Genomic DNA, 14,382 nt, shown 5'->3' on the forward strand with positions numbered 1-14,382 from the left:
GAAAATATAGAGAGTGGTACTCAGTAATGTGTTGTATTGGATTTCCCCCAAACATAACACTGTATTCAGGACAAAAAAGTGAAATGGTTTTCTACATGTTTTGCAGTATTACTTTAGTTCCTTGTTTTATTCAGTACATGATGAATTATTTTCACTCTGTCAATTAGGATAGTATTGTGGAGAAACTACAATGTTGTTGATCCATTCTCAGATTTCTCCTTTCACAGTCACAGCCATTACACTCTAACTGTTTTAAAGTCACCGTTGGCCTCATGGTGAAGTCCCTGAGCGGTTTCCTTCCTGTTCTGGCAACTGAGTTAGGAAGGGATATTCAACGTATGCTTTTTCTTATTTTTACCCATCTACCAATTAGGTGCCCTTTGTTGGATTCGTAGAATATTAAATATACTTATTCATGTCACTGAGGGAGTGCTGAGGTTTAGAGGGGCTACATCAGAAGTTAAGGGTTATAGGAGGAAGGTATATAGTGTGTGCAACTAAGCTTGGAATGTGTTGAGTGAAGGGAAGCGATTACATGTGGCAGGCATTGATAAGGGGAGAGAGCCATGGATTAGTGATGGAGGGGGGTTGAGGTCAGGTCAGGTCACCTTAAGGGAGAAATAAAAGTTTATGCCAGCATCACTTAGTGTCCTGCCTAGCAGTAAAGAACAATGTTTGTACAGGTGGGTAGGAGGAGACTCAGCCTACGGTTAAATATGAGTGCTTGTGTGAACATGTTTTTGTCTGAATGCAACTGTATTGACCCTCTGGGCAGAATACACTTGGTTAAGCTTTCATAAGGTCCATTGAGTGTTTTACTTTGAGAATTAGAACCCAACACCTTCTTTGAGGCATTGTAACATCTCCCTGGTCTTTGTGCTTGACTCTTTGTTTGAAATTCACTGTTTGACTGAGGGACCTTACAGATTATTGTACTGTAAATGTGGGGTACAAAGATGAGGTAGTCATTCAAAAATCATGTTAAACAGTATTATTGTACACAGAATGAGTCCATGCAACTTATTATGTGACTTGTTAAGCACATTTTTACTCCTGAATTTATTTATGTTGCCATGGCAAAGGGGTTGAATACTTATTGACTCAAGACATTTCAGCTTTCATTTTTCATTTATGTAAAAAATGTATTAATCGAAAAACATAATTCCACTTTGACATTATGGGGTATTGATTGTAGGCCAGTGAACCAAATGTAACCTGTTTTAAATTCAGGCTGTAACAACATCATTTGCAACAGTCAAGGGGTGTGAATACTTTCTGAAGGCACATACAGTTGAAGTTGGAAGTTTACATACACTTAGGTTGGAGTCATTAAAACTCGTTTTTCAACCACTCCACAAATTACTTGGTAACAAACTATAGCTTTGGTAAGTCGGGAAGGACATCTACTTTGTGCATGACACAAGTCATTTTTCCAACAATTATTTACAGACGCATTATTTCACTGATAATTCACTGAATCACAATTCCAGTGCGTCAGAAGTTTACATACACTAAGTTGACTGTGCCTTTAAACAGCTTGGAAAATTCCAGAAAATTATGTCATGGCTTTAGAAGCTTCTGATAGGCTAATTGACATCATTTGAGTCTCAAACTCAGTGCCTCTTTGCTTGACATCATGGGAAATTCAAAAGAAATCAGCCAAGACCTCAGAATTTTTTTTGTAGACCTCAACAAGTCTGGTTCATCCTTGGGAGCAATTTACAAATGCCTGAAGGTACCACGTTCATCTGTACAAACAATAGTACGCAAGTATAAACACCATGGGTGTAACAGTCCTGACCTATTTATGTTAGTTTTTATGTGTTTTTGGTCAGGGCATGTGTTTTGGGTGGGCAGTCTATGTTATCTGTTTCTATGTTGGTTTCGGTTTGCCTGGTATGGCTCTTGATTAGAGGCAGGTGGTTTGCATTTTCCTCTAATCAAGAGTCATATTTAGGTAGGGCATTTCTCACTGTTTGTTTGTGGGTGATTGTCTCCTGTGATGTTTCGTGTTGTTCGATATATATTCACAAACGGGACTGTTTGGCTGTTCGTATGTTTCGATGTCCGTTCCTGTTCGTGAGTTTACGTTTGTCTATGTAAGTTTATGTTCAGGTTGCGTCGACGTCGTTTTGTTATTTTGTAAGTGTTGAAAGTGTTTTGTTTTGTTTAGTCTACGTCGTGTTATATAATAAAGATGGCATATTTCCCTGACTCCGCATTTTGGTCAGAAGATCCTTCTCTCCTCACCTCTTCCGAGGATGAGGAAAGCAACAGCTATTACAGAATCACCCACCAAAATACAGAGACCAAGCGGTATGGGAATGCTCGACGGAGCAACAAGGACTTTTGGACTTGGGAGGAGATCCTGTCTGGTAGAGGACCCTGGGCGCAAACTGGGGAATATCGCTGCTCTCGTGAGAAGAGTGAGGCAGTCACAGCCCAGGAGCGGTGGTTTAAGGAGGCAGCTAGGAGACGTGGATGGAAGCCGGAGAATCAAGTTCGTAACCGGAATTATGAGGGGACTCGTCTTGCACGGAAGCCCGAAAAGCCCGTGAGTAACTCCCAAAAATTTCTTGGGGGGGGGCTAAAGGGTAGTGGGCCAAGGGCAGGTAGGAGACCTGCGCCCACTTCCCAGGCTAACCGTGGAGAGCGGGAGTACGGGCAGACACCGTGTTACGCAGTAGAGCGCACGGTGTCTCCTGTACGTGTGCATAGCCCGGTGCGGGTTATTCCACCTCCCCGCACTGGTAGGGCTAGATTGGGCATTGAGCCAGGTGTCATGAGGCCGGCTCAACGCGTCTGGTCTCCAGTGCGTCTCCTCGGGCCGGCATACATGGCACCTGCCTTACGCATGGTTTCCCCGGTTCGCCTGCATAGCCCAGTGCGGGCTATTCCACCTCGCCGCACTGGCAGGGCGACCGGGAGCATTCAACCAGGTAAGGTTGGGCAGGCTCAATGCTCAAGAGAGCCAGTACGCCTGCACGGTCCGGTATTTCCGGCGCCACCTCCCCGCCCCAGCCTAGTACCTACAGTGCCTACATTACGCACTAGGCTACCAGTGCATTTCCAGAGCCCTGTTCCTCCTCCACGCACTCTCCCTATAGTGCGTGTATCCAGTTCAGTGCCTCCAGTTCCGGCTCCACGCACTAAGCCACCTGTGCGTCTCCTAAGTCCTGTACACACTGTCACTTCTCCCCGTACTAGTCCTGAGGTGCGTGCCCTCAGCCAGGTGCCACCAGTGCCGGTACCACGCACCAGGTATAGAGTACGCTTTGAGAGTTCAGTGTGCCCTGTCCCTGCTCCACGCACTAGTAGGAAGGTGCTTATCATTAGCCCGGTGCCTCCAGTTCCGGCACCACGCACCAGGTCTACAGTGCGCCGTATGCGGCCAGAGCCATCCGTCTCCCCAGCGCCATCTGAGCCATCCGTCTCCCCAGCGCCATCTGAGCCATCCGTCTCCCCAGCGCCATCTGAGCCATCCGTCTCCCCAGCGCCATCTGAGCCATCCGTCTGCCAGGAGCCTGCAAAGCCGCCCGTCTGCCATGAGCCTGCAAAGCCGCCCGTCTGCCATGAGCCTACAGAGCCATCCGCCAGACAGGAGCCGCTAGAGCCGTCAGCCAGACAGGAGCCGCTAGAGCCGCCCGCCAGACAGGATCTGCCAGAGCCGCCAACCAGACAGGATCTGCCAGAGCTGCCAACCAGACAGGATCTGCCAGAGCCGCCAACCAGACAGGATCTGCCAGAGCCGCCAACCAGACAGGATCTGCCAGAGCCGTCAGAGAGCCATGAGCAGCTAGAGCCGTCAGCGAGCCATGAGCAGCCAGAGCCGTCAGAGAGCCATGAGCAGCCAGAGCCGTCAGAGAGCCATGAGCGTCGAGAGCCGTCAGAGAGCCATGAGCGTCGAGAGCCGTCAGCCTGCCATGAGCGTCGAGAGCCGTCAGCCTGCCATGAGCGTCGAGAGCCGTCAGCCTGCCATGAGCGTCGAGAGCCGTCAGCCTGCCATGAGCGTCGAGAGCCGTCAGTCTGCCATGAGCGTCGTGAGCCGTCAGCCTGCCATGAGCGTAGAGAGCCGTCAGTCTGCCATGAGCGTCGAGAGCCGTCAGCCTGCATGGACCTGCCAGAGCCATCCAAACAGGACCTGCCAGAGTCCTTCAGCCGGGATCTGCCCCTTGTCCCGGTGTTGCCCCTTGTCCCGGTGTTGCCCCTTGTCCCGGTGTTGCCCCTTATCCCGGTGCTGCCCCTTATCCTGGTGCTGCCCCTTGTCCCGGTGCTGCCCCTTATTCCAGTGATGGTCCTTATCCTGGTGCTGCCCCTTGTTCTGGTGCTGCCCCTTGTCCCGGTGCTACCCCTTGTCCCGGTGCTGCCCCTTGTCCTGGTGCTAGCTGTTTATTTAGGGGAAGGTAGTGTTAGGGTGGGCATTAGAAGGGGTAGAAAGAAGAGGGGAGTGACTATGGTGGTATGGGGACAGCGTCCTGAACCGGAACCACCACCGTGGTCAACTGCCCACCCGGACCCTCCCCTGGACTTTGTGCTGGTGCGCCCGGCGTTCGCACCTTGGGGGGGGGGTACTGTAACAGTCCTGACCTATTTATGTTAGTTTTTATGTGTTTTTGGTCAGGGCATGTGTTTTGGGTGGGCAGTCTATGTTATCTGTTTCTATGTTGGTTTCGGTTTGCCTGGTATGGCTCTTGATTAGAGGCAGGTGGTTTGCATTTTCCTCTAATCAAGAGTCATATTTAGGTAGGGCATTTCTCACTGTTTGTTTGTGGGTGATTGTCTCCTGTGATGTTTCGTGTTGTTCGATATATATTCACAAACGGGACTGTTTGGCTGTTCGTATGTTTCGATGTCCGTTCCTGTTCGTGAGTTTACGTTTGTCTATGTAAGTTTATGTTCAGGTTGCGTCGACGTCGTTTTGTTATTTTGTAAGTGTTGAAAGTGTTTTGTTTTGTTTAGTCTACGTCGTGTTATATAATAAAGATGGCATATTTCCCTGACTCCGCATTTTGGTCCGAAGATCCTTCTCTCCTCACCTCATCCGAGGATGAGGAAAGCGACAGCTATTACAATGGGACCACGCAGCCGTCATACCGCACAGGAAGGAGACGCGCTCTGTCTCCTAGAGATGAATGTACTTTGGTGCGAAAAAGTGCAAATCAATCCCAGAACAACAGCAAAGGACCTTGTGAAGATGCTGGAGGAAACAGGTACAAAAGTATCTACATCCACAGTAAAACAAGTCCTATATCGACATAACCTGAAAGGCCGCTCAGCAAAGGAAGAAGCCACTGCTCCAAAACCGCCATAAAAAAGCCAGACTACGGTTTGCAACTGCACATGGGGACAAATATCGTACTTGTGGAGATATTTCCTCTGGTGTGATAAAACAAAAAAAGAACTGTTTGGCCAAAATGACCATCATTATGTTTGGAGGAAAAAGGGGGAAGCTTGTAAGCCGAAGAACACCATCCCAACCGCGAAGCACGGGGGTGGCAGCATCATTTTGTGGGGGTACTTTGCTGCAGGAGAGACTGGTGCACTTCACAAAATAGTTGACATCATGAGGCAGGAAAATTATGTGGATATATTGAAGCAACATCTCAAGACATCAGTCAGGAAGTTAAAGCTTGGTCGCAAATGGGTCTTCCAAATGGACAATGACCCCAAGCATACTTCCAAAGTTGTGGCAAAATGGCTTAAGGACAACAAAGTCAAGGTATTGTAGTGGCCATCACAAGGCCCTGACCTGAATCCTACAGAACATTTGTTCGCAGAACTGAAAAAGTGTGTGCGAGCAAGGAGGCCTACAAACCTGACTCAGTTACTCCAGCTCTGTCAGGAGGAATGGGCCAAAATTAACCCAACTTATTGTGGGAAGCTTGTGGAAGGCTACCCAAAATGTTTGACCCAAGTTAAACAATTTAAAGGCAATGATACCAGAGTGTATGTAAACCTCTGACCCACTGGGAATGTGATGAAATAAATAAAAGCTGAAATAAATCATTCTCTCTTCTATTATTCTGACATTTCACATTCTTAAAATAAAGTGGCGATCCTAATTGCCCTAAGACAGGGATTTTTACTAGGATTAAATGTCAGGAATTGTGAAAAACTGAGTTTAAATGTATTTGGCTAAGGTGTATGGAAACTTCCGACTTCAACTGTACATGTATACACATACAGTACCAGTCAAAAGTTTGAACACACCTACTTATTCAAGGGTTTTTATTTATTTATTTATTCTTTATGCACCTGTTAATTAAAATGCATTCCAGGTGACTACCTCATGAAGCTGGTTGAGAGAATGCCAAGAATGTGCAAAGCTGTCATCAAGGCAAAGGGTGGCTACTTTGAAGAATCTCAAATATAAAATATATATTTTTGGGGGGGGTTACTATATGATTCCGTATGTTATTTTAAAGTTTTGATGTCTTTATTATTATTCTACAATGTAGAAAATAGTCAAAATAAAGAAAAACCCTTGAATGAGTAGGTGTGTCCAAACTTTTGACGGGTACTGTATATATATATATTTTTTATGCCCCCACACCCCTCTCCCTTGGTGAAAAACATAAAAATGCGCATAGATACATAGTTTATTTCCTAATCACACTGGACTCCATGTCACGCCCTGGCCTTAGTATTCTTGGTTTTCTTTATTATTTTAGTTAGGTCAGGGTGAGACATGGGGAATGTTTTTGTTTTGTTGGTTTTGGGTGTTGTTTATGGTAAAGGGGTTGTGTATAGTATATGGGTTTGTGTGGAGTACATGTTTCTAGTATTGTCTATGTATGTTTAGTTGTCTAGGAGAGTCTATGGTTACCTGAATGAGTTCCCAATTAGAGACAGCTGATTTCGGTTGTCTCTGATTGGGAGCCTTATTTAGGGTAGCCATAGGCTCTCATTGGTTGTGGGTAATTGTCTATGTAAAACGTTTGTAGCCTGTATGTATGTGCACAACGTTTGTAGCTTCACGGTCGTTTTGTTGTTTTGTTAGTTTGTATAGAGTTTTGTGTCGTGTTCATCTTCGTGTTGTTAAATAAAAGAAGATGGCTTATTTTCCAACTGCTGCATTTTGGTCCGTCAATCCGCCACACGATCGTGACAGAATTACCCACCATAGGACCAAGCGGCATGGAAGGCGGCAACAGGACCTACCTACACAGGATTTCTGGAGATGGGAGGAAATTCTAGACGGGAGAGGACCCTGGTCACAGCCAGGGGAATATCACTGCCCCAAGGCAGAGAGGGAGGCAGCACGGCGACACGGGAGGAAGCCCAAGAGACAGCACAAAAAAATTTTTGGAGGGGGGCACTTGGAGCAGTCGGCGAAGTTGAGGGGTGAGTCTGAGTGTGTCGAGGAGTTATTGGACAGATTGGAGGAGAGTGAACGAAGGGGAGATTATGAGACATTCGAAGAGTTGTTGACGAAATTGGAGGAGAGTGAAGAGAGAGAGCTGTTGGTTTGGCAGAGTATGCAATGCATTCTCCCTGAGGAGCGTATTAGCTGTCCGATGCCACCTGTGTCAGTTCCTCGTACTCAGCCTGAAACTCGTGTTAAAGTTCCGGAAGATTTGATGCCGGCTATACACACCAGGTCTCCAGTACACCTTCACAACCCGGTGTGTCCTGTTCCTACTTTTTTCACTCATCCTGAGATGCATGTCCCCAGCCCTGTACCACTAGTTCCGGCACCAAGCACTAGGTCTAAGGTGCGTCTCCAGAGCCCTTTACGCACTGTTCCTGCTCCCCGCACTAGCTTTGAGGTGCGTGTTTCCAGCCCATTACCACCAGTGCCTACACCACGCATCAAGCTTCCTGGGTGTCTCCAGATCCCTGTTGTTCCTCCACGTACTAGCCCTGTGGTGCGTGTCTCCAGCACATTACCACCAGTGCCTACACCACGCACCAAGCCCTCTGTGTGTCTCCAGAGTCCTGTACGCACTGTTCCTTCTCCCCGTACTCGCCCTGATGTGCGGGTCCTCAGCCCGGTACCACCAGTACCGGTACCACGCACAAGGCCTATAGTACGCCTTGAGAGTCCAGTGTGCCCTGTTGTTGCTCCCCGCACTAGCCTTGAGATGCGTGTCCCTAGCCAGGTACCACCAGTTCCGGCACCACGCACTAGGCCTAATGTGCGTCTCCAGGGTCCAGTATGCCCTGTTCCTTCTCCCCGCACTAGCCCTGAGATGCGTGTCCCCAGCCCGGTGCTACCAGTCCCGGCACCACGCACCAGGCCTACAGTGCGCCTCAGCCGGCAGGAGTCTGCCGTCTGCACAGCGATGACTGAACTGCCCGTCTGCCAAGCGCCATCTGAGCCATCCGTCTCCCCAGCGCCATCTGAGCCATCCGTCTCCCCAGCGCCATCTGAGCCATCCGTCTGCAATGAGCCTGCAAAGCCGCCCGTCTGCCATGAGCCTGCAAAGCCGCCCGTCTGCCATGAGCCCACTGAGCCGTCCGCCAGACAGGAGCCGCTAGAGCCGCCAGCCAGACAGGAGCCGCTAGAGCCGTCCGTCAGACAGGATCTGCCAGAGCCGTCAACCAGACAGGATCTGCCAGAGCCGCCAACCAGACAGGATCTGCCAGAGCCGCCAATCAGACAGGAGCAGCCAGATCAGTCAGTCAGCCATGAGCAGCCAGATCCGTCAGCCAGCCATGAGCAGCCAGATCCGTCAGCCAGCCATGAGCAGCCAGATCCGTCAGCCAGCCATGAGCAGCCAGATCCGTCAGCCAGCCATGAGCAGCCAGATCCGTCAGCTAGCCATGAGCAGCCAGATCCGTCAGCTAGCCATGAGCAGCCAGATCCGTCAGCTAGCCATGAGCAGCCAGATCCGTCAGTTAGCCATGAGCAGCCAGATCCGTCAGTTAGCCATGAGCAGCCAGATCCGTCAGCTAGCCATGAGCAGCCAGATCCGTCAGCTAGCCATGAGCAGCCAGATCCGTCAGCTAGCCATGAGCAGCCAGATCCGTCAGCCAGCCATGAGCAGCCAGATCCGTCAGCCAGCCATGAGCAGCCAGATCCGTCAGCCAGCCATGAGCAGCCAGATCCGTCAGCCAGCCATGAGCAGCCAGATCCGTCAGCCAGCCATGAGCAGCCAGATCCGTCAGCCAGCCATGAGCAGCCAGATCCGTCAGCCAGCCATGAGCAGCCAGATCTGTCAGCCAGCCATGGGCCGTCCCTCAGTCCGGAGCTGCAGTCCCTCAGTCCGGAGCTGCCATTCCTCAGTCCGGAGCTGCCATTCCTCAGTCCGGAGCTGCCCCTTACCCTGGTACTGCCCCTTACCCTGGTGCTGCCCCTTACCCTGGTGCTGCCCCTTACCCTGGTGCTGCCCCTTACCCTGGTGCTGCCCCTTACCCTGGTGCTGCCCCTTACCCTGGTACTGCCCCTGACCCTGGTACTGCCCCTTACCCTGGTACTGGCCCTTAGTTCGGAGCTGTCCCTTAGTCCGGAACTGCCCTTTAATGCAATGGGGTTAATGTGGAGGGGGGTCGTTTGGAGGAAGCCTAGGAGGTGTTTAGGTACTGTGGTGACGTGGGGACCGCGACCAGAGCCAGAGCCGGAGCCGCCACCGTGGAGGGAAGCCCACCCAGACCCTCCCCTAGACTGTGTATGGTGCGCCCGGAGTTCGCGCCTCAAGGGGGGGGGTTATGTCACGCCCTGGCCTTAGTATTCTTGGTTTTCTTTATTATTTTAGTTAGGTCAGGGTGTGACATGGGGAATGTTTTTGTTTTGTTGGTTTTGGGTGTTGTTTATGGTAAAGGGGTTGTGTATAGTATATGGGTTTGTGTGGAGTACATGTTTCCAGTATTGTCTATGTATGTTTAGTTGTCTAGGAGAGTCTATGGTTACCTGAATGAGTTCCCAATTAGAGACAGCTGATTTCGGTTGTCTCTGATTGGGAGCCTTATTTAGGGTAGCCATAGGCTCTCATTGGTTGTGGGTAATTGTCTATGTAAAACGTTTGTAGCCTGTATGTATGTGCACAACGTTTGTAGCTTCACGGTCGTTTTGTTAGTTTGTATAGAGTTTTGTGTCGTGTTCATCTTCGTGTTGTTAAATAAAAGAAGATGGCTTATTTTCCAACTGCTGCATTTTGGTCCGTCAATCCGCCACACGATCGTGACACTCCAAGTGTATCGGCAAATCAATCACTCCAATCTCAATTCCAACCCTCAGATGTCCACAGACTACCAATCTTTCCCAGTACACTACCATTTTACTAATTCCTTTTGCAATACATCCTTCTATTTTACTGTGATGTCTTACGAGGATTTTGAACTGGTTTTTAAATTATATTTCAACTGTTATCACACATTTCTGCAATCCATATTACTTTAATTTACAATGTGCTAAAAGCTGATCTTCAATTATTTTATCATCAGTCAAATCATCGTAATATGTCACATTCTGCTATTTTGCTTTTTCATATTTCGATTTTGCTGTTCCTGATAGGATGTTTCTTCATTGAGGTGGGAGTAGTGAACGCAGAAAAATTACAATTTCCCATGCCTTTACCGCTGTCTAGTATTAAGACGGCTTGACACCGTAACAGTGTCAGATCGGCTGGTTTACTAGTTTTATTCCGCTGCTTTTTCATTGCAACCAGGGTTATTTTAGCTCGGAGCACTATGTAATCTCCCTTTAGTAGGGTGTTAAGAAATCCAGCGGTAACCTGCTGGCAAACCGCAGGTGCAATGTCTTTGTTGCAATCAGGCAAGGTTTTAGTCATGACTAAGAACCCACTGAATCAAAAATGTCAAAACGGTCCACATACTGTAGCTGAATATATTGACTTTGCAGCAATTATTGTCTTTGACTTTCAGGCAATGATTATCCTGAAGTTATAGAGGATGTTTCCAGTTCTGTATTCAGCCTTTATGTTTTGAATGGGTAGGACAAACCAAGATGTTTTGTTTTTGGGTCGTGAGGTAAACCTAAATAAACTCTACCTGCATACAGAGCACCTCACACACACAGACCGTTACACACACACACTCGCCACTATCTTTCTCTTTGTTCTCTCTGTGTAAAATGACTTCACTGGAGAGGAGATGGACCCGGCATTACAGTAAAACCACTCAGGCAGGTTTTGGTGCACTTAAGTCAAAGGTTTAAAAAAATCTATTAATAATACAACGTTCTGCTTTTTTAAATGAATAAAACATATTCATGTCTTGATGTTCTCAAAAGTAATATTATGACATTATCAAACCAGAATTATAATATCTGCCATTATAGTCCTGTACCTGATGGTAAGGTCAAATATGAACCTTCACTACACTAAAGCTTATTTATTAATCATAAGGACATGGCCAGGGCAATGATAAAGGTGCTATTTTTGCCATCACTGCAAGATCCCACCATTCCACAGTGCAGAAAAGAGAGCATGAAGAAAATAGAACAGAGGAAAACCAATCCATATTTAATGAAAATATCAGAAATGTAGGGGATGCGTCCTCTGCTCATAATTATTTAATTGCTCCTCAGTGGCAATAAAAAGTCCCATTACAGCCGAGGCAGTCCCAGCGAGTGGCTCATGAGCTCTGTGCCATGTGTGTGCACAGCTGAGACCTGCTAATTAAATGTAGATAGTTTCTAGGAGTCGGCCCAGGGCGAAGAACATTTATCCGCTTTGTCCTTCACAAGGAAGAGTCGACGACCGGACTCGCTGACAGATGCAGGATCTCTTTTAAAATGTGTGTTTGTGCTGACACTAACTACGCTTTAAAACAGAGCCTGGCATGTAACGGAAAATCAACACCGTACCAACAGATTTAATGGACATTTGTTTCTTGGCATTTTGCCATTGGAGGGAGCAGGCGACGATCAGATAGGAAACTGTGTGCGAATCCCAAATGGCATCTTATTGCCTTTATAGTGCTCTACTTTTGACCAGGGCCTGATAGAGCTTTGGTCAAAAATAGTGCACTATAAAGGGAATAGGGTGGCATTTGAGGTGGTGGTCGCAATATTGTTTGTTCAGAGAGTGTCTTGCAGTGTTACTCTGAAGGACGGTGAACACCGTAGGAACAGAACAGGGAATAAGGCCATCTGACAGCAGGCTGCTCGAGCACCGTCACTTTTACAAAGAGCAATAACCCTGAACGCAACTCACCCAATTTAATCAACACTAGTCTGAAAAGGAAAGCACACTGCCGTGAATATGGTCTTTACCAGGCAGACACAGGCTGTTTAACAGACAAATAAACTCCAATGAATTACAGAGGTACTGTAAAGAGGTAACTGGCTAAAGTTATGAGAATGACAAATAGAAATACACTACATATATTAAACAGAAGACTGTAGTTACTTGCAGCGAGCATCCAGACTAGATTTAGAATATTGATAGGTCAAATGGAAATGAGGAGTGGTGATTGAAATTCAGTCCTCAGACAATGAGAACATGCTGCAAGCTGAACACAGCTGTTATGGCGTGTGTTCAAAATGCAGCCCCCATTTTCCCGAGGCCAGCGCCATGAAAGAGGGATCACTTCAAAAGAACTTGTAAACAAAGGCGAGCCCATTTCAATCTGCCCATCAAATAGCTCGATAATCAGCTGAAATTAAAAACGACCTTGTCTCCTCGGCTCTCATTTAATGAGCACCGCCGTATGAGGGGCTACAGCCAGGGATTTTTTTTTTTTTGTATCAAAATAAAATATGAATGTACTGTAGGAAAATAAATGTCAAATGAGATCTAATTTGGTGCAGAAGAAGGCTGGATAAAGGTCTTGCAGATAGTGCCGTGTATACAGCACCTTATGTGTCTCTGTGTTCCTGTCATTAAGCGTTCATATCAAAAGATCAGTGGTAAATGCTACTAAATGCCCTTGAAACTGCTTTGAAAGGCACACTTTGACTAACGACAGAAACGTTCCGAATCCCAACCGGCTCAAGCTCCAAGAAGAACATGTCAAGGCTGAGGCAAAGGAAATGCTGAGGCAAAGGAAATGAAAACAAACACTCTGTGAGGTAAAACAGCTGCTTACTAAAGCAACGTGACAGCCTATTCCACCACATAGTCGCACGACTCCAGCTCTACAGACTAGACACTACCCACTAGACTAGACGACTACACACTAGCCAACTACACCAGTAATGGCTGGTGAGCAGAGATATAGCAGGACGGGCTAATTTTATTGGCACACTAGACCACTACGCACTAGACTACTACACACTAAGACCTCCACTAGGTCTGGTAGTACAATACTGACCTGCGGTGACCCATGCAGGAAGACAGCCCCTACAGAAAGTAATCAGTGGGGCTGTAGTACAGCTTCCTAAACACCTCCAGCCGGGTGAAGTTCCTCATGACCCATGCTTGCAAGGGGCTACTATTACAGTACTCCACCGTGGGGCCCCAAGTACCGTCCTCCAGCCTGCTGATGGTCAGACACGACTGGGTGATGATGTGGAGGAACGTGTGCTTCTGTGGGTGGACATCCGGATGGAGGATGGACATGTCATGGACAGACAAGAGGAGATGGGAGTGAGTGAGAATCGCTAGGACAGAGCCAGTACTCAGGCCAGGCAGGACCAACAAGATCATCAACAGTACTGTATACTTCCATTTCCAAAAGAACTATTCTACACAACCTATCTAATGGAGGACAACGGTTACAGTTGGACCATGATGGAGTGTCGCTCACAACGGAACCAACTTTGCGTACAATCAGAAAACCTTCAACCAGATTTCCTAGTTTGATAGACTTTTTCGGGACTTGTAGTGTGGTGGGACTGATATTCCACAGTCCTAAAAGATGAGCAGGGAGGGATTGAGAATAGAGGTGAGTAGAGAGATGGATCTGACCAGTGCTTGAATTGCTCCGGTACACACTGTTACTAAGTACCGGCACGTCAAATGTTCTACTGCTTGAGTAGTGGCTTTAAAATATCGCAGCGTTTCTGCACCTCAATATAAACGAGTACCCAAAGTGAGTACCGACACCTATTTCAGTCCACTTCAAGCACAGGCTCTGACCACTTGGAATACGGAGAATGTTAAAGTCAGGTATTTCTCTCTGCTTGAAAATGATGACCAGATGAAATGTTAATGGTACGGCTGGGATCAGCAGTATCGCCTATCACACCGTCGCTAAAAATAATCAGGCTGTTGAGAGTGGCATTGAAACCCCACTGCCGTATATGTCAGGGCCATTTCTTAATGCATGAATTATTCACGTTTCATATTATATATATATATAACTAAAGTCAAAAGCGAAAATAGCTGGATCTAGGGTTGTACAGGAATAGATGTTTTTTTTTCTAAGTCGACAGTGACATGAGATCTTAATCACTGACAGGTGACACCATATTCAAGCAGGCAGAACATAGGAATGTGTCCGTCCCCAGTGGAAGAAATATATTGATAATAATTG

General features: G+C 47.4%; 1 protein-coding gene across 3 annotated transcripts in view; it reads right to left on the reverse strand.

Moving 5' to 3' along the window:
- Positions 1–14,382, reverse strand: part of LOC129821337 (polypeptide N-acetylgalactosaminyltransferase 13) — a 61,214-nt gene that overhangs the window by 7,323 nt on the left and 39,509 nt on the right. The window contains exon 12 of one of the 3 annotated variants that reach the window (XM_055878909.1): positions 10,135–13,433. The exons of 1 other annotated variant lie outside the window; for it this stretch is intronic. In XM_055878909.1, coding sequence (XP_055734884.1) covers positions 13,248–13,433 — 186 coding nt within the window. In that variant the 3' untranslated portion in view covers positions 10,135–13,247. Of the gene's footprint in view, positions 1–10,134; positions 13,434–14,382 lie in introns of those variants that run through there. One more of the 3 variants, XM_055878908.1, reaches the window with a different exon arrangement.

Source organism: Salvelinus fontinalis, chromosome 23 (genome assembly GCF_029448725.1).
Source record: "Salvelinus fontinalis isolate EN_2023a chromosome 23, ASM2944872v1, whole genome shotgun sequence".
Taxonomy (NCBI): domain Eukaryota; kingdom Metazoa; phylum Chordata; class Actinopteri; order Salmoniformes; family Salmonidae; genus Salvelinus; species Salvelinus fontinalis.